The 24,694-nt window shown below is 36.4% G+C and overlaps 2 protein-coding genes and 2 long non-coding RNA genes across 5 annotated transcripts in view; 2 read left to right on the plus strand and 2 right to left on the minus strand.

Moving 5' to 3' along the window:
* LOC119072691 (microsomal triglyceride transfer protein large subunit) overlaps positions 1–5,945 on the minus strand; it is a 6,548-nt gene extending 603 nt beyond the window's left edge. The window contains exons 1-7 of one of the 2 annotated variants that reach the window (XM_037177961.1): positions 5,687–5,933; positions 5,221–5,244; positions 1,944–2,582; positions 1,698–1,867; positions 694–1,636; positions 478–629; positions 61–416 (exon numbers count right to left, since the gene is read on the minus strand). In XM_037177961.1, coding sequence (XP_037033856.1) covers positions 61–416; positions 478–629; positions 694–1,636; positions 1,698–1,867; positions 1,944–2,582; positions 5,221–5,244; positions 5,687–5,738 — 2,336 coding nt within the window. In that variant the 5' untranslated portion in view covers positions 5,739–5,933. Of the gene's footprint in view, positions 1–60; positions 417–477; positions 630–693; positions 1,637–1,697; positions 1,868–1,943; positions 2,583–5,220; positions 5,245–5,686 lie in introns of both variants that reach the window. The other variant, XM_037177962.1, reaches the window with a different exon arrangement.
* LOC119072696 overlaps positions 1–7,026 on the plus strand; it is a 24,690-nt gene extending 17,664 nt beyond the window's left edge. The window contains exon 3 of the long non-coding RNA XR_005086908.1: positions 7,015–7,026. This is a non-coding gene — a long non-coding RNA (uncharacterized LOC119072696). The remainder of the gene's footprint in view (positions 1–7,014) is intronic.
* A 371-nt stretch (positions 7,027–7,397) lies between these two features.
* On the plus strand, positions 7,398–10,007 carry LOC119072695. The gene is made up of 4 exons (XR_005086907.1): positions 7,398–7,571; positions 9,526–9,734; positions 9,801–9,825; positions 9,892–10,007. It is a non-coding gene; the product is annotated as an uncharacterized LOC119072695 (long non-coding RNA).
* A 1,711-nt stretch (positions 10,008–11,718) lies between these two features.
* LOC119072697 overlaps positions 11,719–24,694 on the minus strand; it is a 59,338-nt gene continuing 46,362 nt past the window's right edge. Inside the window, exons 5-8 of the mRNA XM_037177968.1 lie at positions 12,937–13,216; positions 12,470–12,872; positions 12,247–12,400; positions 11,719–12,176 (exon numbers count right to left, since the gene is read on the minus strand). Of these exons, the coding sequence (XP_037033863.1) occupies positions 11,919–12,176; positions 12,247–12,400; positions 12,470–12,872; positions 12,937–13,216 (1,095 nt within the window). The 3' untranslated portion in view covers positions 11,719–11,918. The remainder of the gene's footprint in view (positions 12,177–12,246; positions 12,401–12,469; positions 12,873–12,936; positions 13,217–24,694) is intronic.

Here is a 24,694-nt window from a genome sequence, read left to right on the forward strand (position 1 = left end):
TGAAAACAATAACAATTTTACCATTCGGGGTCAGAGCGATTCGTCCGGGAAAAAACTTACTTTTTGTCGACTTGACAGTGAGCGTTTTTGTTCCACAAACTAAGCTGCACTTGTCCGTTCAGATCGATAGACAGCGCTCCCAACACATTTATACGCAACGATGCACCATTTTGTAGTCGCAAAATCTCTTCGTGATCATGCAGCAGAGATGTGGCAGTGTACGCTGGCGTTGGTTCCGATGCTGTGCCACTCCAAACGTGTCCCATTAGCTCACCTTGACCGTTGAAAAATTCTAACGGCCGAAAATAGGCACCCTGCACTTTTATCTCCATTCCAGCTGTTGTGGATTCATTTGCATCGGTATCTTCGTCTGAACCACCCATGAAGGATGACAGTCCGGCTGCATAAAGTTCGAGCTAGAAAGCGATTTTTTTGGTTTAAGAAAGTTGTGATTTTCACGGAGTTTTTGGTGGTTACCGTGAATAGACTGAAGTGGTCGGTATTGGTATCGACAGTCATATCGACCACACCGCGTTTCAAAACACCACCATGAACCTCTTGAATGCTAAGCAATGTTCCATTAAATGACGGCGGTTTCGAGAACATTCGGGACAAGGCAGTCGACAGTCCTTTTGGGAAAGAAGTTTTTTGTTTGTTTGTTTAAGTGGAACAGATTCAAATCGTTCAAATTACCCTTCTGTCCGATGATATGATAATTGTTCAGGAGCGGCTCACTGGATAAAGCCTCTGTGAGTCTTACTCTGAATTCCGGGCACCGATCGCCTTTCATAATCAGATTCTGCAGCAAATATTGTTTCACTTCAAATGCCTTATCGTTGGACCTCAAAAAGTGTAGAAGTTCTGTGATTTCAGTGACTGACGGTTGTAGCTCCAATATAACATCGAGGGCTAGTGTTCGGACGCTTGAGTCGAATTTTCTGATTTGCTGATAGAAAACTTTCAAAAATTCCTTTTTATCATCGTCCAACCAAAACCGGCTCGGATAACTCCTCAGTGCCTTCATAGCGGCCACAGTTACGAGTCTTTCACTGTCGTAGACATTTGTCCAGAGAACAGACTTCACGGCGGGTGACTGTAAATTTTGCAGTGCTCGAAGGAACTTCACTTTGGAAAGTGGTTCCTTGCAAGTCTTCAACGATTTCAACAAGTAACCTTCGATCGCCTTCACGATTTCACTGTCATAGTTCTGATTAGGAAGCCGCGCATAACGGTAACCCATTGAAGCTATCGTCTGCACCAAAGTGTCCTCCATTTTCGGTTCACTAAATTTCTTTTCCGTCAGCTGAAGTAACTCTTTGATGACCGCCGGTCTAGGCCTGGTACCGATCGCTAACGACTGCAGATATCTTTCCGCATCCGTTTGTTGTTCGGCTGAAGTAAAATCGATAATTGACCTGACCGCATCATGAGATTCCTTAGTCTGCGTTGCTGCCATCAGATCTAGTAGCTGGCCTCGGTAGTCTTTCATTGTATGGGACTTCAAAATTTGCAACAGTTCGTCTTTTGTAGCCGATCGAGCTGACGGAACCATTTTCGCTATCGCCAAAGCATTGCGGAATTTCCCAACATGTTCATCGGCCAAGTCGTCTTTGAATGATTTGACGAGATCTTTTAACTAAAATGCAAAGGAACGTTAGCCATTTCGGTCGTACCAACAATTTGTCATTCAATTTTACGTTTGGTGTTTTTGGCCGTCCACTCTTCGAGTCGACATTCGATGGTAGTGGCTGCGATTTGATTCCTTTGATGGATTTAACAGCAGCACCAACAGTTGCCTCTTTAATGGTTTGAATGTTTGATATGCTGCCATCGAACTTCAATGATATCACCGACTCCAGACCTCCTCCTTCAATAATGCAGAAATATCAAAATTATCACACAGACTCACAGAGACATTCACTAAGCTCAACAATTGACCTTACCGGCACTTTTAAATGCATTCACAGCAATTTCATGGTATTCTCTACTTTCCACTTTATCCAATGTTCCCTCTTGCGTAACAACGAAATCAGACATACGCCACGACACAACACTAACACCAATGGCAGTGGTGTCTCGTGAATGGTATCCCAAATCATCGCCTTTACAATTCGTTTTCATCTTCTCGTAGCGGTTGGGTGATTTGGTACGATAAACGACATCACAACTACCACTGATGTCCTCCTCCGTGTACCGGCCATCCATTAATTGATATTGGAACAAACTGATCAAAGCTTTCTTCAGATTCAACACCGACGCGTCTTCCTTTTTGCTGAAGAACGATTTGGTTATTTTGCCCAGTTCCCAGGTAGCGTAAAACTCCAAATCGGAAACGATGTCCAGCGGTGATGTTTGATCCACATAATTGTCTGACGTTTTCGATTTGGTTTGTAGTTTCGGCGAGATTAAATGGAACTTTAGAAGTTTTTGCTCGTCTGTTCCCCATATTGCTCCGACTTTCAGGATGCCATTCAGCCGATAGCCAATGTTTTTGCCTCCCTTTCTATGATTGACTGTGACTTCATTGACCAAAGCGTATGATCTTTCACTGCCGACTGGGAATGCATCCGTAATGGGTTCAGCTGAAGTGAAAGAGAATTCGTTTTTAAAATCAACGTAGAGTGAATGTGTGGATGAGGCGACATAACTACACGGTCAATATCGTCAGGAACGATATTATATAAAAAACGATAATATCGTCCAAAAAACGATATTATCGTCCAAAAAAAATTCATCCAGGACGATAATATCGTCTAAAATTATAAATTTTAAAATATTTTCAGGACGATATTATCGTTTTCTTGACGATATTATCGTTTTCTTGACGATATTATCGTTTAAAAAAACGATAATATCGTTTTTAAACGATAATATCGTTTTTAAACGATAATATCGTTTTTTTGGACGATACTATCGTTTTTTGATGATACTATCGTCTAAAAAACGATATTATCGTTCAAAAAACAATAATATCGTTTTTTTGACGATAATATCGTCCTGGATGAAAATATCCGCTGGACGATATTATCGTTATTTTCTTTTTCTGAACAAATTTATCGTTATTTTGGACGATATTATCGTCCTGGGCGATAATTTTTGGGACGATAATATCGTTTTTAATTTATTAATTTTTTTAAATTTGAGACGATAATATCGTCCAGGACGATAATATCGTTTTTAATTTATTTAAAATAAAAATTCTAGACGATAATATCGTCCTGGGCGATATTATCGTTCTGGATGGTTGTTGAAGACGAAACACAAAATCTTGTAGATAAACACCTTTTTATAGACGGCAAATATATATTAAAAATTGGTTCATTTGGTTCCGTAAATTTAAATTTTATAATAGAAAAATTACACAGACTAATTATGAGACGATGCGAGAAAAAAAATTAACTCCTAAGTTCCGACACCGTTCCGGCGCCCGGCTCGCATTGCGGCCCTCCGCTTCGCTCCGGGGCAATGGGACGGATCGCTCGGCGTGTTAAAGCGCTTTTTATGTACAATCAAAGTTGGTATTCATTTCGTAAAAAGATGAATTATGGTGGCGGGACATTTCGACACCGTCAATATCGTCAGGAACGATATTATCGTTTTTTTGGACGATACTATCATCTAAAAAACGATACTATCGTCTAAAAAACGATAATATCGTTTTTAGACGATAGTATCGTCCAAAAAATTTTCATCCAGGACGATAATATCGTCTAAATTGGAAAATTCTAAAATATTGTCTGGACAATAGTATCGTTTTCTGGACGATATTACCGTTCTAGAAAATCTAATGGATATTTTCGTTTTCTGTACGATAATATCGTCCAAAACGATAATATCGTCCTGGGCGATATTATCGTTTTCTTAAATGATAATATCGTCCAGCACGATACTATCGTTTAAAAAAACGATAATATCGCCCAGGACGATATTATCGTTTAGTTTTGGGTGGTAATATTGTCCAGGACTTAATTTTACTCAGAGGTGCAGCACGAACCGAATTCTCTTCCAAAATATCAAAAAACAATTGTCAGAGGAAATCACCTACACATCAGAAAACGAAAATATCCATTAGATTTTCTAGAACGGTAATATCGTCCAGAAACCGATAATATCGTTTTTTGAACGATAATATCGACAAGAAAACGATACTATCGTCCAGACAATATTTTAGAATTTTTCAATTTAGACGATATTATCGTCCTGGATGAAAATTTTTTGGGCGATAATATCGTTTTTTTGGACGATAGTATCGTCTAAAAAACGATAATATCGATTTTGAGACGATACTATCGTCCAAAAAACGATATTATCGTTTTTTTGGACGATACTATCGTCAGGAACGATATTATCGTTGTTTAGACGATAGTATCGTTTTTTAGACGATAGTATCGTCCAAAAAAACGATAATATCGTTCCTGACGATATTGACGGTGTGGAAATGTCCCGCCACCGAATGTGTGTGGTGAGAGTCTAAGATATATGTAGACAAACACATCGGCACCCGTTGGAGACGTTGCAACATTTAAAGCAACTGAAAATTATAGGAATTTTCACAGTACCTACATTACGTCTGCACTTCCAAATTTTTATTTTGACGACTGGGGAGGTCATTTCCCGATCGAAAGTGGAAGACGGTATTCCCTTCGTCAAAATAAAAACTTTGAATCAAGTAACGTACTGTGGACTCTATTAGGGACACGTGATTACATTGCTGTCACCACAGCACTGCTGCTAGCATGAACATAGAAAATATTCCAGGGCTGATGATCTCACCGTAGACACCAATGAAAGTAGATAAGTAGGTATGGCCAGTCCATACAAGTCGGAGCACATACGGATTTGCATGGCGCCACCTCAAACGAACTCATTTCTAGTGGAAATTTGCACTAGAAATGAGTTCGTTTGAGGTGGCGCCATTCAAATCCGTATGTGCTCCGGCTAGAACAAATTTGAACGTTTGGCCATACCTATCTATTTACTTTCATTGGTAGACACAGCGTTTCTTTTGTAAAGTTAGATGACTTGTGAGGTAAAACAAGTCGCAAACACGCCAAATGTAACACTTGCCAATACCATGTTCATGCTAGGAACAGTGCTGTACCACATAAAGTTCTATAAAAATTTGGATCATTTTTCTAATTGCTGTAACCGAACATCGGTTATAGATCTGATAAGCTGATTCAATGCTAAAGCCATTTTCGCCGTGTACACTTTACTCACCCGGTTTCGACAGGCAACAAAAACCTGCAATTAAATTATGATTTTCATGTAAATCCCAACACCATTTTTTAAAAACATTGTTTCGACATGAGCTCATGCAATAAACGATTTATCATGCACGATCCAATGACCACCAGTACGAAAATTGGTTTGAACTCTCAATAACTGTTATCATTTAACAGAGATTTTTAAGTGATTATAACCGTCGTGTCGTATGAACAACAGCACACACGTAGATTTTGTTCTAATTTAAGTCATTCAAAGGCCATTATGATACAAAATATCGTTCTTATCACTACTGAGAGTCAGCAATTAATTGTAAAATGTTGTGAAAGGAATTGAAAGTCTTACTAGCAATGGACTTAAAATGTAAAGGGCAGCACGGAACAGACAAATATGACAAGCAACATTAACAATGTCTTTGTAGACTTGAACATTTAATGAATACAAAATTAAGAGTACATACCGAAGTAGGTGATTACAGCTGCAATGATCAAGAGATTCCTAATGTTAATCATTTTAAATCTAAGAACTTTATTTGATTTGGTTGCGTACACTATTGATGCCAAAAACTAAATTAAATCTAATATGCAATCGGTCAGCTACTTAGCTAGCGTTTTACATGTTCTACGCCGCCCGGCTCGTATTGTTTATTCGGAAGACACTATACTATACCACTGGATGGACACGTAGCACTGTCGTTCTTACTGTATCTGAAATCATCAGTTCTGATTTTTTGTGTGTGCTCGTTCTCTCAGAATAAATTATAAATATTACGAAGAGAGAGTAGAATAAATGATTCGGAGTCGCAGCATGGTTGTGTGAAATTGTGTATGGTCTTACCATCAGGGTCTGAATGAATCTTTGAATGTATTCAGTCGAACGTGATTTACAAATAAACAGAGAAAAACCAATAAACGGAGCGTATAATGACCGTTGTAGGCCTCCACATAAAAATGTATGAGTATATCGTTTGGAGTTCTTTGTGGTGGTTCGTGTTTTGTTGTTTTGTTGTGTGATGGATTTTCGTAGAGAATCATTTATGTTTCTATTTCATTCTGTTGTCTTATCCAATTTTCTTTAACAGCAACTGCAGTTTAGTCCAGACGCTTGTGTCACGAAAAGTGGCTCTGTGGGATTCGAGGTTTTAAGATTTTTTGTGAATGGATTCTGATAGAGTATCAAAAGTTGTAGAACTAAATTTTTTTCTTGAGGTCGATGAACCGGTATTACCGGTAAAATTACCGCTTTAGTGTAAAACTAAGAATCGCTAAAACTCGAGATAGAAGTGACTTGGTTCGGATTTCTTTTTTTTTGTTAGAAAGGTACTTTAATTACTTACGTTTTATGGAAGAACTTTTTTTTTTGGAAAAACAAAATGGCGGAAATATGGTCATTTTCCGTAGACACTACACAAAAAAACCGCTAACTTTGAAGCCATTTTTGGCCGGTGTCTTACGACCGGATTTCGTGTAAGTAGGCTCATTCGACAGGTACAGGTCTCAACTACAGCCAAAAATGTTCCGAAAGTGATAAAAAAAATTTGCCCGAGATATTGAGCAAAAAGTGAGGTTAATACACAATCGGATTTTCGTTGCACCAAATTACACTGTTTCCTTTCGATTTTCGAGACATTTAAATTTGAAATGAGCCGGAAAATGACAGAAAATTGTAGTACCTTTCTAACAAAAAAAAGAAATCCGAACCAAGTCACTTCTATCTCGAGTTTTAGCGATTCTTAGTTTTACACTAAAGCGGTAATTTTACCGGTAATACCGGTTCATCGACCTCAAGAAAAAAATTTAGTTCTACAACTTTTGATACTCTATCAGAATCCATTCACAAAAAATCTTAAAACCTTGAATCCCACAGGATGACACAAGCGTCTGGACTAGTTAGAGTTGCAGAAAATAATGTGTTTAATAATACTTACTGACTGAGTCCTGACATTGTTGACTGTTCGTGTATGGGGTGTATGGTTATCACAAACGTATGTAATGTGTCAGAGCTAAGTATTTTGGAGCTGGGTCATTATTGTTATCGATAGCGTCAACAAAACTGAGTGATGAATTGTGGTGGACACATAGAAATTTAGTAAGGTCCACTTAATAAAATGACGAGTTCAGGCTTTGTTGAACAGGGAATTTTAAGTATTCGTGGTGTGGCTTACAGTTAGAAGCAGTGAAATTTCAGCATGATTCTGCTTCAGCTGATTTTTAGCTCATTCACAAAAACAATCAAAACTGTTTATTCGTCTTTATTATTGCAGAAAATAACAACAGAGCGTGCAGAAGAGTACGAACTTGAACGGACTTGGAAAATCAGACAGCGACAGGCTTGAAGAGTAAGAGGTGAGTGATCTCTTTTGGTTTTCATATTTGTCTTAGTTTAAGTTGAGTTACAAACCTGAAACCTTGTCGAATGCAATTCAGTTGAACAAGAAAATATTTTTTGTCGTAATGTGTGCGATCGCGAGGTATCGGTCAAGCGTTGTTAGATCTGTGGGGCGACAGTATTACGATCTGAATGTATTCTCCATTGCAACGTTGAACTCAGTCTTCATGACTGACCGCTATTTGCTTAGAATTGAGCGAGCATTTCGTATTTTGTCAGCAGTTTTTTTCCCTCTGAAAATTACATCTCTCCAATCGAGATATGTTTGCGTAAAGGTTTTCGTTTTTTTTTTGTACATTTTACGGTTTAGAGCAAAGCAAAGTCGTAAAATTTCACAACATTACGAAATACAAGAAAATAGAACTAAGGATTTATGACAGCCCCAAATATCGTTTATTCTTCTGGGTTTTTATTGGGTTTCGTCCGTTTTATCTTGTGACATGTACATCCGCTGATATAATGGGACTCAATTTCGATAAAATAAGCTTCTAGTGGTTGTATATGTCGTTGTTCGAACAGTGCACTAATTTAGTTTTGCTCATATTTTATTCATTGAACTTTTAAGTTCTTAAAACCAACCCACCAGTAAGGAGAAATTATGTAATAAAATGGTTTAAGTGTATAAGTGAATACACAGATAAAAATATGGACCTAGATCTAAATCTTTTTGGGATCAACAGTACGCGACCGAATCTTTTTTAGAATTTAAATTTAATCCCCTCAGGGATTACTTGATCTTATCCCCAAATGAGTAATCCCTAGAGGAATTAAACTTTAATCTTTTAGGCCCTGACGTTTGACGCTTGTTTACTAGTTTACTCAATTTAATCTGATCTAAATGTTATTTGTAATGCAATACAAAAAAATGTTCTAACCCTTCCTACTTTTACTTCAGAAAGAAAAAAAAAGATTTTTACGGATATTGTGATAGTTTTTATCTAAACGTCTGATATGAGAAGAAGCTTTTTTTGAATCTGGAATGAGAAATATTTTTATTAAACAGAAATTATTTTTTTTATTTACCTGACGAGATTTGAACCCGGGACCTCCTGCACTTCAGTCTACGATCTTAACACTGCTGCAATTTGTTCTTAATCCCAACGTGGCTTATTGTGAACCGTTGTTTCACAGAAACTAATTCCTCGTGGGATTAAAATTGGGATTAAAATTCAAATTGCGAGATGACAAGATCGTCACTTCAAACCTCAATATTTTTTCATGATTTTCGTTTTTATATCCTTCTGTAGTTTTCTTACCATTTTTTATGAAGTATTTAACCATTTAAATTCAAAAATGTCTGGTTTCCCGTGGTAATGGGGATAGTTCCCGGCTAAAATTGGCCTTCCTGCCAATTTCGATCTAGAATGTCTCTATATCTATTCTATCTTTGTAATGTTTGCATTGATTTAATGATTTATTGAATCTGGTAGTACAAACCGACTTAAAATTTTTATTTTGAGCCTGGTATCGTAAGGTAGAATAATCCATCGGTAGTCCCATTGCAACATTTTAAGACCAAATTAGTTTTTCTCACAAAACCGTATCTTGCTCGTAAATCGTGTTCGAACTCAATTAACTCAAAAGTGTGATTTAAAGACAATCAAATTATAAACGGAAAATAATAAGCAGTATCATCGTTCAATCCCCAATATTATTGTTTAGACCTACTTTTAATCCCTTATGGAATTAAATTTTTTCAATTTCTGGCTAAGATTAAAAATCTAATCCTGAAAAAATTACTTTTTTAAAGTAATCATCTCGGACCTAAAAATTCTAATCCCATATTTTTGTCTGTGTATTAAGGTTTGAAACAGGTCAGGTTCTATCTGGACCTGACTCAAGTTATCAGAAACCTGTTTTGACCTGGACCTCTTACGATGCTCCTCACTGAATCTCTTCCTTTTTTTGCAGTTCTAATTATGGATGGGAATAATGTAGTCGGTGTCCAAATGGATACAGGTGAGGCTCAGGGAACAAACACAAATACGCAGCTTCTAGAAGCAATTCAAAAGTTAAGCATAGTCATCGATGTCGGCAACAAAAAATTGATTGACGCCATTCAGGACTTAAGAAAAGAAGTGCTTAAATTGGGAGAGACGGATCCTTCCGGCGTTCATTCTGTGAGTTTTTTTTTTAATTCTGTTTTTATGTTTTAATTTATGTCATTTTGTCATGTGTTGTCATAGGTTAAACAAACGAAGGACTGATGTGGTACGGTGTTATGTGGTGGTCCCCCTTTTTTATTTTTTACATTTTTTTTATTTACGATCTTTTCAGGTAATGTCGGTCGACATTGACATAGACAGAATGTCGATTACTAGCCCGAATCCACCCGATGAACGTTAATGAAAAAATAAATTGTTTTTTTTTTTAAATTATTTTTTTGTGTACAAAAGCAAAAGAGTTTCCTTTCAATAACTAAACTACCCATGTCCAGTCCGCTGGATGAGGCGACATAACTACACGGTCAATATCGTCAGGAACGATATTATCGTTTTTTAGACGATAGTATCGTCCGAAAAACGATAGTATCGTTTTTTAGACGATACTATAGTCTAAAAAACGATATTATCGTCCAAAAAAATTTCATCCAGGACGATAATATCGTCTAAAATTATAAATTTTAAGATATTTTCAGGACGATATTATCGTTTAAAAAAACGATAATATCGTTTTTAAACGATAATATCGTTTTTTTGGACGATACTATCGTTTTTTTGATGATACTATCGTCTAAAAAACGATATTATCGTTCAAAAAACGATAATATCGTTTTTTTGACGATAATATCGACCTGGATGAAAATATGAGCTGGACGATATTATCGTTATTTTCTTTTTCTGAACAAATTTATCGTTATTTTGGACGATATTATCGTCCTGGGCGATAATTTTTGGGACGATATCGTTTTTAATTAATTTATTTTTTTAAATTTGAGACGATAATATCGTCCAGGACGATAATATCGTTTTTAATTTATTTAAAATAAAAATTCTAGACGATAATATCGTCCTGGGCGATATTATCGTTCTGGATGGTTGTTGAAGGCGAAACACAAAATCTTGTAGATAAACACCTTTTTATAGACGGCAAATATATATTAAAAATTGGTTCATTTGGTTCCGTAAATTTAAATTTTATAATAGAAAAATTACACAGACTAATTATGAGACGATGCGAGAAAAAAAAAAACTCCTAAGTTCCGACACCGTTCCGGCGCCCGGCTCGCATTGCGGCCCTCCGCTTCGCTCCGGGGCAATGGGCCGGATCGCTCGGCGTTTTAAAACGCTTTTTATGTACAATCTAAGTTGGTATTCATTTCGTAAAAAGATGAATTATTTAGGGACGAACTAAACGCCCTTTTTAAACACTGATGTGTAGGTGATTTCCTCTGACAATTGTTTTTCGATATTTTGGAAGAGAATTCGGTTCTTGCTGCACCTCTGAGTAAAATTGAGTCCTGGACAATATTACCACCCAAAACTAAACGATAATATCGTCCTGGGCGATATTATCGTTTTTTTAAACGATAGTATCGTCCTGGACGATATTATCGTTTAAGAAAACGATAATATCGCCCAGGACGATATTATCGTTTTGGACGATATTATCGTACAGAAAACGAAAATATCCATTAGATTTTCTAGAACGGTAATATCGTCCAGAAAACGATAATATCGTTTTTTGAACGATAATATCGACAAGAAAACGATACTATCGTCCAGACAATATTTTAGAATTTTTCAATTTAGACGATATTATCGTCCTGGATGAAAATTTTTTGGACGATAATATCGTTTTTTTGGACGATAGTATCGTCTAAAAAACGATAATATCGATTTTGAGACGATACTATCGTCCAAAAAAACGATAATATCGTTCCTGACGATATTGACGGTGTGGAAATGTCCCGCCACCAGTCCGCTGACAGAACAAGGATCGGCTAATTACTACAGATACTCATTTAGATATTCTGCCTACAAAGTTGATACCGTAAAAGTGTATGAGGTCCAATGTACGATTTCACCGGTTGGGAATCCATCAACCATAAACTGCCAAGACAACAAGACTTCGCTACTTATAACGAAGTGATCCGGAAAGCTGACAATTTTCGGATAACTTGATTTTATTGCAGAAATAAACGATAAATTAAATGTACAAGCACCAAAATACAAAACGAAAAAAAACTTTTTTTTTGAATATTTTTCATTGACGAAAATATCCCAGAAAATAAAATTAGAAAGAAACAAACTCTTATTTGGCACATCGACAAAAAAAAAACTTTGCAGAAGCAAGGCAAACAATTAAAACTCGTCCTGTTCAACAGAACCAGTTAAAATCGCAGATGCTTCTGACATGATCTTAGCGCTGGACCGAACCAAAAACATCAAATGACATTCGTCATACGCAGACAGTTCCACTCTAGACCGGACGAGTCCATGAAGAATGGTAGCTCGTTCCAAGTCCAACCAGCGTTGAAGTGCCAATTCTCTCTCCTTATTGGTTCCGTTTAGTGGCACATCACTTGGTCCCCATAGAGCGTATTCTAAGACCGATTTTACCTGATAGAAAAGGAAAAAGATTATTTACTCAACAGGAGAACATGGGCGTACACGAGAGGTGAGTATTTACCCTTGACAAAGATTCCGATCGATCTTTCAACAAAATCTTTGTTAATGTCGATGTCAATTTGGTTGCTGGTAAAATGGATGTTAACGCATAATGGGCACATTGGCATAGCGTTCCCATCGGTTCTTCCTCTTCTCGGGAAAGATCTTGGTTCAATCTAACAATGCGACACAAAAATCGAGGTTAAGAATGTACAAATATTGGCTGTAAGGGCCTGATAACATACCCATGCAACACACATAACCGAGCTTGAGAGTCCTTATTCTCCAAGTCCTTGCAAAGAATCACATTCGACAAGCTCATCGGAAGTTCTTCGATACCTTTGGCCTGAATTGTTTTCAATCCATTCACCAACTGCAGCATCACGAATCCAACTTCTTTGCACAGTAAATCATCGAACGACGGCATGCCCGGAATTTGTACTTTTGATTCCATTTCGCTATCGTTTGCCTCGTAAGTCGATAGATTCTGCACTGAGGTTCCGTTGCGCATAAGCAATGGTTGATTTTCACTTAAATTGATCGTTGAACCATAAGACTGGGATTTGAGATTTTCGGAACGGATTCGTAAAATTTGACCGAACGATTGTAGTGTATCAACAAGCATTCGTGGCAGCACAGAAATTGTAGCTGTAAACAGAAATGAATATTAGGTCACCAATTAGGTTCGTCAATGAGACCTCCTTGCTCATACCTTGCATCATTTTTATTTCGAGGCTTGGAATTATTGGCAAATAATGGCTGGGAACCAAATCACAAAATTCGGTGACTGGATTCATATCAGCCAATTGATTGCAATCGATAGACAAAGCCAATGTGACATGGGTTTGATTGGCCCAAACAGCTGGAATGAAATGACGTCGGCCGGCCACCACACCACGAACGCCTTCCAAAATTGTGAAATCTTCGAACCGAAGATTAATCGAATTTGCTAATGGTCGTAGTGGCAAAGAGATTGTGGTCGTTTTTTGGAGCTGAAATGGAAAAATTAATTTTTTGAAAGGCTATTCATCTGTTATTGATAACGACGACAAAAATAATGACAAGATCTTTAAACAGTAAAATGCATGTTAAAAAATTTGAAGTACAAGATTTGAGACCAACAAATTAAACATACTTTGATCGATGGAAGTAATAGATCCGATAATTACCGTGGTCATATGCCTGCCGTCTGTAACAGGTTAATGAGCTCAACTTAAACTATTTATTAGTTTTTTAGTCTGTAAACGACAAGTGCGTTTGTGTATTACGATTAATACCAAATCTACAGTCGACGTCAGTGAACTTTAGACATAAATTTGGCTCAGCTAGTCCACTCATACGGGTGAAAGTTTCAGTGAAACCGACACACGCATTAGGGCGTATCGAATTTTGAGAATTTTAAGGGTCGCGATAGCCTGTGTGCGGAAAACGTAGATCATTGAAAACTAAGTCCAGGCATATGGTTGATGGATCCGAAGGTGCCCGGGAAGAAGTCCCACCGGACGACTTTAACTTTCAAATGGTCATAACTCGGAAAGTTGAGAGTATTTCTGAAAACAATGTTCTAGCAGGATGTAGAGCGTTAAAAACTCTACAAAACTGCCAAAGAAACCGATGGTCCAAAAGGTGTGTCTGTCGAGGTTTTCTAACATCGAAAGTTCGACATTTTGGTTTTTGACTTTTATTTCCTGAGAGACAAATTATTAAGTTTAGCTTTTGGGATGAGGTTGTAGAGGAGGTCGAGTACTACCAGTACACTAGGCATTGTCCCGGTCGGCGATCCATCCGAAACCACTTTCAACATTAATGAATGAACTTTTTAAGTGTACCCACGTCGCCCACGAAGCCAGTGCAGACACTGTAACCGGTGTTGCTGAGTCGAGGTAACCTTGGCCAGTAAGTGCACATAATATTCCATAACAGTAGCTGAACTCTTTTACAAAATATTTAAGAATTCGGTGTAGCACATTTTGTACTACAAAATCTGAGAAAGTGAAATTTGTGAGAAAAACAACAAATAATCGTTTTAATTAGTTATTTGACCCACGAACCGAACAGTAGTACGAAGTCGATTTCGTTGCAAATACACATTTTTCGATATTTTTACAAAAGGTTGAACTTCGTGGTATACCGTGTCAATATAATGTGCTACATCGAGATCCCAATTATTTTGTAAAAGAGTTCAGCTACTGTTATGGAATATTATGTGCACTTACCGGCCAAGGTTACCTCGACTCAGCAACACCGGTTACAGTGTCTGCACTGGCTTCGTGGGCGACGTGGGTATACTTAAAAAGTTCATTCATTAATGTTGAAAAAGTGGTTTCGGATGGATCGCCGACCGGGACAATGCCTAGTGTACTGGTAGTACTCGACCTCCTCTACAACCTCATGCCAAAAGCTAAACTTAATAATTTGTCTCTCAGGAAATAAAAGTCAAAAACGAAAATGTCGAACTTTCGATGTTAGAAAACCTCGACAGACACACCTTTTGGACCATCGGTTTCTTTGGCAGTTTTGTAGAGTTTTTAACGCTCTACATCCTGCTAGAACATTGTTTTCAGAAATACTCTCAACTTTCCGAGTTATGACCATTTGAAAGTTAAAGTCGTCCGGGGGGACTTCTTCCCGGGCACCTTCGGATCCATCAACCATATGCCTGGAATTAGTTTTCAATGATCTACGTTTTCCGCACACAGGCTATCGCGGCCCTTAAAATTCTAAAAATTCGATACGCCCTAACACGCATGCGCGTGGTAGTGGCAAAACCGTATAAAGACGCATGAGCAGTTCACTTGAGTGGACCAGCTGAAAAATAGCTGAAGCAAATTCATGTATAAATTTCACTGACGTCGACTGTAATTACTTCTTTAGTTTTACTCTTGCTTCTATAAGACTACCTTCATCATTCACTGTTAATGTCAATAAAAGATTATTTATAAAGTCGTTTCATGATCATTGTCAGGCGACTCCTAAACTAAGGTTGTCTTAAGACTTGAATGGAAAATACGCAAGTTGTTATAGATCTTAATTGAAGTGCTTCAAACTCTACGTCTATTCGTTTTTAAAAGCTAATTTGTTGCTCGATAACATTTTTAATATGACGGAGATGAGGACGAGACAATTCACAAAAACATCTTTCAACGGTGAGCTTTCTGTATTTTCTGTATTTAGTACTTCAGGTCAGAGGGTAAAACTTTTCGATTGTAATTCCAATTAAAGACTCCAATTAGGTTCAGATAGATCTGATTTAGTCCAGGATGACCTGATCCTGATCTTGACCTTAGCCCAAATTTAAGACTTCAGGTACAACCTGAACCTGACCTGATATAAATCAGGTTTTTCACTTCTGACCTGAAGTTACTTGATCTTTCGGCTTTAAGTCCATACTTTAACCTGACCTGATTAAATCAGGTTTTGTCCAATCAGGATCAGGTCAAAAAACACAAAACTTTTGTCTTTTGTCACAAAAACCAATTATCAGTTTTGCCTTGCCATAGATCATTTTGAAGGTCTCATGCTGGAGAATTCAGGAACACGACTTGAGACATTATAATATTGTTAAATATAAAGCTAGCTTTGGACCGCTGACTGATAATGGACTAGATGAACAACGTTGAAGTAAAGCGTAAAGCAGTAAAGCTAGACAGTCTCATGACTCAGTAAAGATTAACGGAATCAATTACCAATTAAATCTGCCCTTTGATTTATTCCAATTTTGTGTAATTTGCTTCCCCTTGTACTACCTGCTTCCATTCTATAATTTTATTTTAAAAAAAATGAACTTTTCGCACCTTAACAATTAGACAATTATCTTCGCGATTCTTACGATTGCAACAAAAGTTCTTTTCTTCTTCTATAAGTCATACCCAGTTCGTTGAACTAATTGGCGTAAAATACACTTCTGTTCAGCATATTACACATTAAGAAAATGGAGATGTAACTACGAACGAAAGAAGCACATTTTTTGCTCAACATTTTTTGTCCAGCCTTCCAAAATATCGCAATAAATTTGACCCGTTAATCTTTGTCTAAATCTAAAAATTATAAAAAAAAAATGATCGTACAATGACTGGCATGTTCAACTAGAGATGAGCGGGCCGACGTTTTTTCAATACCCGACCCGACCCGGCCCGATCCAATTTTTTGAACCCGAGCCCGACCCGACCCGAGACTTTTCTCTTCGCGGCCCGACCCAACCCGACCCGAAAAAATCATCGGCCCGACGTGACCCGACTTTTTTTTACTATAAGAAATTTAATGAAAAATCATTTTCTACGCATAAAAGCTTTGCAATAATCTTATACGCGAAGTAAAATAATAAAATAAGTTAGTGTTTCATGCTTTATAGACTTTTATTGGCTTACTTTAAATTTGTATTTCTAAGTCGGGCCGGCCCGAATTTTTGTTTTCAAAGCCCGAACCGACCCGGCCCGAATGAATTTTCAAAACCCGGACCCGAACCCGATCGGGCCGGGTCGGGTCGGGTCGGGCTGATGTATTTCGGGCGGCCCGCTCATCTCTATGTTCAACCTTATATATCAATCACGGTGATGACCGAAAAGCACCTTTTTATTACCACATTATTACCTTGACACCGTGATAACAAACAATACGAACGGAACGGAGAACAAAAAATTAACAATTGTCGGTGAGAAAATTCAGTCGCTGAAACAATTCTAACTTCATACATCCATCGTGTTTTTGTAGTTTTGCTGTGAGGAATGTCTTTAATTGAAATTCTTCATCGGAAGATTAAATGTTTTTAGTTAAAATGCACATTGGCGTTTCACTTGCTATAGAAATGGTAATCAGTCAAAAACACCCAAAAGAGTAAAAGTGACGCAAGTCCCTGTGCATACTTCCAAAACAACTGATATCGCTGGAGGTGACGCATTCTGCGCTTGTACGCAAAAACTGTAACAGCAAAAATTTGACCAAAGAAATTCTAGAAACAAAATTTTACTAAAAAAATTTTGCGTCACAAAGTGGCAGATGATTCGGACGTATTAGGACGTATTCTTGTGTATTTTAAAAAAAATTCCTAAAAGTACTTTCCTCAACATCTGCCACTTGTGACGCAAAATTTTTTTGGTAAAATTTTGTTTCTAGAATTTCTTTGGTCAAATTTTTGCTGTTACAGTTTTTGCGTACAAGCGCAGAATGCGTCACAACCAGCGATATCAGTTGTTTTGGAAGTATGCACAGGGACTTGCGTCACGTTTACTCTTTTGAGTGTTTTTGACTGATATCAGTTCTTTTGGAAGAATTATACGATTGAAAAAATTTAAAAAATTTAAAAATTTTTGAAAAATTTAAAAAAAATTGAAAAATTTAAAAAATTTGAAAAATTTGAAAATGAAAAAATTTTGAAAAATTTAAAAAATTTAAAAAATTTTAAAATTTTTGAAAAATTTAAAAAAAATTGAAAAATTTGAAAAATTTGAAAAATTTGAAAAATGTGAAAATTTAGAAAAATTTAAAAAATTTGAAAAATTTGAAAATGAAAAAATTTTGAAAAATTTAAAAAAAAATTGAAAAAATTTGAAAAGTTTGAAAAATTTGAAAAATTAGAAAAATTTGAAAAATTTAAGAAATTAAAAAATTTTAAAAAGTTAAAAAATATTTAAGTTTAGGAAAAAAAGTTGAGGCGAGCAGAGCTTACCAAACGCGAACAAATTTGTTCTACCATACCCATCCACACACACACACTTAAAGGTGTTCTTATATGGGGCCTATAGGGGAACTTCGAGGAGCCCTAGCTCCGAAACGAGGCCGGTTCCCCCCAATTTTTTTTTCTGGAATGTCTTAGAATGACGACTAGAATCTACTCCCAAAATTTCAACAAAATCTAAAGAAGACTTTAGAAGATAGGAAACACGGACGGACGGACGGACTAACAAAGTAACGTAGGATTTTTTCATTTCGTTTAAAGTACTGAAATTGACCAAAATGTATGGAAATGGGGCTTCTTGGAAGATTTTTTGCGTGGCCAAATTTTAAGCTGCAAGAACGTGTGATGGCTCGTTGAACTCGTGCGGACGCCTAGTTTTTTTTAATGGTAATTTGGAGTCATTTGTATTTGAATTGTAGAACTTCAATATTTGCTGTATATATGGTTCTGCAGTCTACGACAAAAAATTTTTTTTTGAAATTTTTTCTAGTAATAGGACTTGCGTCACGGGCGCTATGCTAACGCGCGCCCATGATTAATGTCTAAAAATATTTGCGTGCAAGAGTTAACATCCCATAACTTCTTCAAGAAAAAAAAACTTAATGTGGAAGTAACAACTCTGCCGGTTTCATTACATCGAAGTGATGAGAAATACAGGAAGCACTCAAGTCAAAAGTCATTGTGTAAATTCCGAGATTTTTCGTTTGAGAAACATATCTTTGACTTGATGTTGATTCACGCCATTATAAACACACCATCCATTATATCTACATCAAATTAAGAGTGAGAATGGATATGATGGTTTGTGTTTATAAATATTATAATCGTTCACAGCGCAACAGATAATATTCAATTCACAAACATCGAAAATCTGTTTCTTGTTTGAAAGAAATGATATTGAAATGCATATGCGTGCAGGTGAAAGTCTTTTTTTGTTCGGTTGAAAAATATATTTAAATAATTCATCGCGAGCATTAATCGCCGAATAATGTTTTTTATAAAAAAAATATTTTTCCGAAAAATAAATAATTTAACAAAAATTGACATGAATCAAGCAACAATGTTAATCAAGTAAAAATTTTCCTCTACTAAAACATCAAAACCATTTTAGATGGCGAACACGGGTAGTAAGCTTATATATATGGTCATTGAAAATGGTCAGCAATGTCTGTGTATATGAATGTCTTCCTCATCATCTTCTTCCACTTGACAACAAAATGCTCAACGATTTATTAAACTCTTTGTGTGTGAACCGAATGGCGACAACTTTCAATTGATGAAAGTTAAGATGATATTTTCAATGGCATTGTTCGAACATTACATGTTTCGGTGTGTTTTATGCGTTTTATTTTTATATTTTAATATTGATTCGATGTAGTTAACAATAATGTTACATTTCACGCTGTGTGTTGTGTTAAAGAAAGTTGAATTATGACTTGAAAGTGCAATATTCTTAATGGACAGACGTACGTACATACACACACGGGTGCAGACCTTTAAGTATACAATTTATGTTCGCGCGATGATCGCGAAAATGTGTTGCAGCAAAAAATGGAATGAAACAAATGAACAAACTAAATTTGAAATTTGATAGTTTATTGTTCGATGAGAAAGTTACGCACGATAGGGCAGTAAAACACCTGCGATAATTTCCTTAGAATTGTAATGTGTTTTAATGATCGCTCGATCAATACAGTAATATGATTCAATTTAGGTGAAAGGAGAGAGAGAATTACATTAAGATTACAATGTTGCGATTGGCGATTGTTACAGAGTCGATCGGTATTTTCTGGCTCACATTTGAGGTGTGTTACCCTGGAGATATTTGCGATATTTTGTTAAGATACATTTCTAAACGAAACTATAAATTTGAGATTAATTTTCGTTCGCGAGGAGTAAGATTCAAAGTGGACTAATAGTTATTGCAATTCAGACTTTCAAGATCTATGCAGTCAAAGCTGGAGTTGTAAGAAAATCTTTCAAATGTAAAACTCGTACGTAAGTCACACCTATCGATAACAGAAAGCTTTACACATTCCCATACTATGTCTGATATTACAACGACTTTTACTTTTCTGCCATGAGATTACAATTCTTCGTTTTGTGACTTACTTTGTGCCTCGGAATTTCGGAATTTCTGTTCGTCATGAACTGTAAACTATACTGAACGTCATCCATCTCATAGAGAAGTCTTCAGCAATCATTAATAGTTTTATTGACTACCCCATGCGAAACTTGACCATTACATAGCAGTTTGCCTACTGTGGAAATTATCCATTACACGAAGAATACTTTCGGTTCATTTTACATGAAATCCTTTCCTGAAGTCAACTTTCGCAAAGGGCCGGCCATAAACCAGATCTGTCACGTAATTTATTTATTCGGATCGGAGAAACAACTTTGTGATACTCGCAATCTCACTCGTTTGTTTTTGAGCAACTTTCTACGGTAACTATTTTTCGACCAGTGCAGTTGAATATCCGAGCCGAAGGAATGTCGAAAAGCAGCTACCGAAGGTTGTTGCTCAAGAAACACACCTGTGAGGTGGATTTTATCACAACGTTTATTACCTGCGTAACGAATAATGAATTACTTTTGCAGCATCTGATGTAATATACCATAGTACTCTCTCCTCTCCGAAAATTCGAAATTCCTTCGGAAAAAGAACAATAGATGTCGCTATTGTTCGTTTCCGAAAGAACTCCGAATTTTCGGAGAGGAAGAATTTGGTTAATTGGATCAAGCACCGAAGCTGACTTTAACACCACTCAATTAAAAGGTCAAAATCAAATCGAGTTGGCTAGCTTCGGTGCTTTCAACGCGCACTCCAATAGGCACCAGAACAGATTTTTTTAACTGTCATTTGGCCTCTTATTCTGAATGGAACGTATGTAACGCAGTGGCCTATACCAACATAAGAAACTGAATTTATATGAGAATTTTGGACTACTGCGTCGTGGAGGCCTCTTATTTAAGTTCTTTTCTTGGAGTGCGTTGGTGCTTTGCAGTGCTATGAATCGAAACATTTTCAAAGTTACACTTAGTACGTAGGAATACTTTGAGGGATTTTTTTGAAAGTGGACCAGGCTCCGTCGGAGCTATTTTTTCGCGGCGGTTTGTTCATATGCCCAGATAGCCCTTGGCCCCAATAGTCCAAAACCGCTGTCGTTTAATTTTCCTATTTGCGTCTTGGCTGGTGGTGAAGGTGCAAAATTCGAAAAAAGGGTGTTTTTATACGTGATTTACTGCCGCTACAGACAATGGACACACATGTGTGGCGGCTCGTTGGATAGGTACTGTCCAGGACAACCGGGGCAAGCATAGATATCTTACATGTTCTGTGCCATTGTTCGAAAATAACAAAAATACTGTGTCAGTCAAAGGCCGTAAATTTTGATGAACTTCAAAAGGTGATATCTCGCACCTGGAGAATGTTTATGGTTAGATCTTTGGATGCAGACATCAAAAACAGCATAATTCGTGTATTTTTCTAAAATAAATATTTTGCTTTCGAGTGAAGGAAGACGATTTGCTTTATACCCAAAAAAGTATCCTGAAACCTTTCACTTCTATGGCAATTGAGGTATGATTGTAGAGCTGGGTTAAGCCTCTATCAGGGCAACCACTGATCTGTACAACAACAGTCACCAGGTACAAAATATCACCTAATAAAGCTCATCAAAATTACCGGCCTTTGACTGATACATACTTTTTGTTATTTTTGAATAGTGCTTGAGTACACATTTGATATCTGTCTTTGCCCCGGATCTCATGGACAGTACCTATCCAACGAGCCGCCACACATGTGTGTCCATCGTCTGTAGCGGCAGTAAATCACGTATAAAAAACACCCTTTTTCGACTTTTGCACCTTCACCACCAGCCAAGACGCAAACATGAAAATTAAACGACTGCAGTTTTGGACTATTGGGACCAAGGGCTATCTGGGCTAACTAACCGTCGCAAAAAAACAGCTCCGACGGAGCCTGGACCACTTTCAAAAAAATCCCTCTTTACGAATGGTTTCTGCCACTCTGACATCTGAGAGATGACAGTTAATTTTTAAGAAATTCAAAAGTTAGAATTAACTAACGTTCCGGAGGCTAGCCATACCACAGTGAATCTAGTGAATCAAAACCGATATGAAAAGTCCCATATTGTTGTTGCACAACACCTCTACGTGCACTTTCCTGAAGCTTTACTAAACCAAATCATAGTTGAAAGAACGGTATGCATTGCACACAGTCTATCATTAATAAGTCTATCGTTTAGAAAGTACAAAGACTTTGATAAAATTCGTTTGTAAAAGATAAATAAATTTATCTATTTTGACCCAAATACGCGCGTAATTTATATCATTTGGCTGCACAAATGTTTATAACATAAGGTTAGGACCTTACGAGTAAATGGCGAAAGAAATAGTCTAAAAGAATGGGTGTGTGCGTGTAGCGTCAATTTATATTTGAATAGTCTAATACATCACCTGTGCGCGCGGCTTCATCTGTAGGTCATCATGCCTATACAATGTCTAATGCAAAACCACGTTCTTCATTCATTGGAACAGAAACGATTTCTTATTTTAAATATCAATTCACACATCTCAGAGGCACAATGAGCTCAGAAGAATTTCTCATCATTTCCCATAATATTTAACCTAATACGATTCCGAAATATCTGCAGAGCAGAGCATACACACTTTGGCCGCGTCATATCTGTGTCTTTAGCATTCGCAGTTTCGAAGACAGAGTACTGTCTCCTCTACGCGGTTATGGAATGGAGATATTCATCTCAACATTGTCTTGTCTCACCCGTACATTTTATGAATTCAGAAAAAAATGAGTTCAATTGAAAGACGAAACGCCATACAAGAACATGTCATTAAATGTAAATCAGGCATCAACCAGCAAGCAAGTACAATAAATTCAATTTGTCTATTGTTATACAATTTAAACAGAAGCTAGCTAACGTCTCTAACGACTGAAAGGTGAGTTAACAATCGTCTGTGTGTGTATCGTTGCAACACATGAGATGTTGTAGTTAACTACGTTCGAAGATGAAGAGAAAAAAAGGCGAACCGAAGTCATACACAATGTATATGATGAGAATCAGGTAACTGCTGCTAATTGCAGTGCTGATAATGGAATTGACTAACATCTTGGCAGGAAAAGTGATGATTGTTATTGTTATAATTTCATTGAAATGCCTGCAACCATCATCATATCATCTTCGTGTATACCTGAGATGCTACCACATGAACAGCAGCAGCACCAGCAAAATGAAAAAAAAAAGATGATGTAGGAGAAAGGAATTAGAAGAGAGAGTGTTACGTGAGAAAAAAGGAAAAGTTTTGTCTGTTTGTTGATTTTTTGAACATTTAAGTCTCGACTTCTTCACTTCTTCCACTAATTTGCATTGTTTCAAGCGCATCATCATTCTTATTTGCACACCGTATTATGTTGTCTCATATTATCCATCTATTGACTGAAGTCATGAATTATGAAGAAGAAAAAAGGTTTCGGAAAGACTGAGGTATAATTCATTGACAAACGTGTGATTTTATGAATTCGTTTGTTGAATGGCTGAGGTTTTCGTTTATTAATGCACACACACGATACATAAACGCTGAATGGAAATAATTTCACTTTTTATCATAAAATTGATTTTGTATGATTTTCATGTATGCAAATATTACATTTTGTGTATGGTGAAGTGCATATGCTGGCTGATAAATTAAAATTCAAGACGTAATTACAGCGGCTTACAAGAAAAAGTAAGATCGAAAGCCACTTAATTGAAATGAAATTGAGTTTTGAGTCTCTCAATTCCAGATTTCCATTAGATTTATCGTTGCACAAAGTAATCAAAATACATCAACAGGTAAGACAATAGTTTCTTTAGTTTCACTAGCCAACCCAGGCCAATGAACTTTTTAGAAAAACCTTAGCACTAACTATAGGAGACTCGGATCGGGTTCGGGTTGACCTGTTTCAATTCTATCAGTCAAAAACACTCAAAAGAGTAAAAGTGACGCAAGTCCCTGTGCACACTTCCAAAACAACTGATATCGCTGGAGGTGACGCATTCTGCGCTTGTACGTCAAAACTGTAACAGCAAAAATTTGACCAAAGAAATTCTAGAAACAAAATTTTACCAAAAAAATTTTGCGTCACAAAGTGGCAGATGGTTCGGACGTATTAGGACATATTCTTGTCTATTTAAAAAAATTTCTTAACAGTAGTTTCCTCAACATCTGCCACTTGTGACGCAAAATTTTTTTGGTAAAATTTTGTTTCTAGAATTTCTTTGGTCAAATTTTTGCTGTTACAGTTTTTGCGTACAAGCGCAGAATGCGTCACCTCCAGCGATATCAGTTGTTTTGGAAGTATGCACAGGGACTTGCGTCACTTTTACTCTTTTGAGTGTTTTTGACTGATATCAGTTCTTTTGGAAGAATTAGTAGATTAAAAAATTTAAAAAATTTAAAAATTTTTGAAAAATTTAAAAAAAATTGAAAAATTTGAAAAAACTTGAAAAATTTGAAAAAAATTTAAAAAATTTAAAAAATTTTGAAAAATTTTGAAAAATTTGAAAAATTTGAAAAATTTGAAAAATTTGAAAAATTTTGAAAAATTTAAAAAATTTTGAAAAATTTAAAAAATTTTGAAAAATTTAAAAAAATTTGTAAAATTTAAAAAAAATTGAAAAATTAAAAAAAAAAAAAAATTTTGAATTTAAAATTTTAAAAAATACTAAATTTAGGGAAAAAAATTGAGGCGAGCAGAGCTTACCAAATACCA

The sequence above is a fragment of the Bradysia coprophila genome, assembly GCF_014529535.1.
Source record: "Bradysia coprophila strain Holo2 chromosome IV unlocalized genomic scaffold, BU_Bcop_v1 contig_84, whole genome shotgun sequence".
NCBI classification, from domain to species: Eukaryota; Metazoa; Arthropoda; class Insecta; order Diptera; family Sciaridae; genus Bradysia; species Bradysia coprophila.